Source organism: Charadrius vociferus, unplaced genomic scaffold (genome assembly GCF_000708025.1).
Source record: "Charadrius vociferus isolate BGI_N301 unplaced genomic scaffold, ASM70802v2 scaffold532, whole genome shotgun sequence".
Classification (NCBI taxonomy): domain Eukaryota; kingdom Metazoa; phylum Chordata; class Aves; order Charadriiformes; family Charadriidae; genus Charadrius; species Charadrius vociferus.
This window is the reverse complement of record NW_009647271.1, coordinates 732,416-733,606: the sequence shown is the minus strand read 5'-3', so window position 1 is coordinate 733,606 and position 1,191 is coordinate 732,416. Positions and strand designations below refer to the sequence as shown.

Sequence of the window (1,191 nt, the reverse complement as noted above, 5' to 3'; positions counted from 1 at the left end):
TTGCCCCGTTGCCCGTGATAAACCCTCCTCCGGCTGGTCCCCGTGCCCAAACACAACCTGGTGGCAGTGGGTGATGCTCACCAGCCAAGCAGGACATCCCCAGTTCCTCCATCCCCATCCTCTGTATCCCAGTGGAGCTGGAGAACATCCCCTTGCCAAGGGACCTGTCCCAGCAGGAGCCGGCGACCTCAGCACCGCGTATGCCCAGCTCTGGCACAGAGACCCGCGGGAAGCGCCGGCGTGCGCCCAGCCCGCACGTGCCACATGGCCACGTCACCCCCCGCCGTCCCGCGGGACACCAGCCCACCCAGTTGGTCACGTTGGGAGGGAAAAGCATCCGAGAGAGGGGGGACACTGGTGCCGGTGCCTTCGTTGCGGGCTGCGGGCTTCAGCAATAAAACCCCCAGGCAATTTTGTATGGCTTTAAATTCCCCCTGGGGCAGAAAATGCGAAGGGCACTGGGCAAAAGCGGTGCTGTAGGTCATGGGCAGGTTTGGGACAGGAGATGGAGCTGGGTGTGCGTCTCAAATCCTGCCTCCGTTCTCCAGGGGCGCAACCAGAACCTGCATAGTCTTTAAAATCCGGTCCCAAACGTGTGCTGTCTTACAGCATCACAGCCCCACGCTCCCAGTAATACCCAGCAAACCAGCTTCCCCCCAGTATATTCACCGTAGTGGTGGTGGATGTTGCAAGCTCGGGAGGTGCTCGCCGTGTTTTAAAACCCTGAAGGTTTTCCTCCAGTTGAGTTATCCAAAGGCGATTCTCAGGAAGGAGCAACTGGGGAAGGGGCGACTAATTCTCTGCTCTCCCGCAGGACCAGCTCTCAGCTGACATGTACAATTTTGTGGCCAAAGAAGTAGACTATGCAAACTATTTTCAAACCGTAAGTGCCACCCGTCCCCATGGGACTCCTCTGTCCCCGTTCCTGGCCGTGGGGGTGACAGCCGGTGCCGTCTCTTCCCCCCCCCTCAGCTGATCGAGGTGCAGGCGGAGTACCATCGGAAATCCTTAGCGCTTTTGCAGAATGTCCTGCCTCAAATTAAAGCCCAGCAGGGTAAGTGCCCGCGGCGGGTCTGTCCCGCTCCTGTGCGCGATGCCGAGGGCTCTGCCTCATGCCGAAGCCGTGCGGGGCTGAGCCACCATGAGCCGACTCCGGCGGGACCCCCACGGCGTGGCGTGATGCTGGGTTTG

General features: G+C 60.4%; 1 protein-coding gene across 1 annotated transcript in view; it reads left to right on the top strand.

Annotated features, from left to right (window-relative positions):
- ARHGAP44 (Rho GTPase activating protein 44) overlaps positions 1 to 1,191 on the top strand; it is a 16,905-nt gene that overhangs the window by 6,082 nt on the left and 9,632 nt on the right. The window contains exons 8-9 of the mRNA XM_009880020.1: positions 815 to 883; positions 973 to 1,054. Of these exons, the coding sequence (XP_009878322.1) occupies positions 815 to 883; positions 973 to 1,054 (151 nt within the window). The remainder of the gene's footprint in view (positions 1 to 814; positions 884 to 972; positions 1,055 to 1,191) is intronic.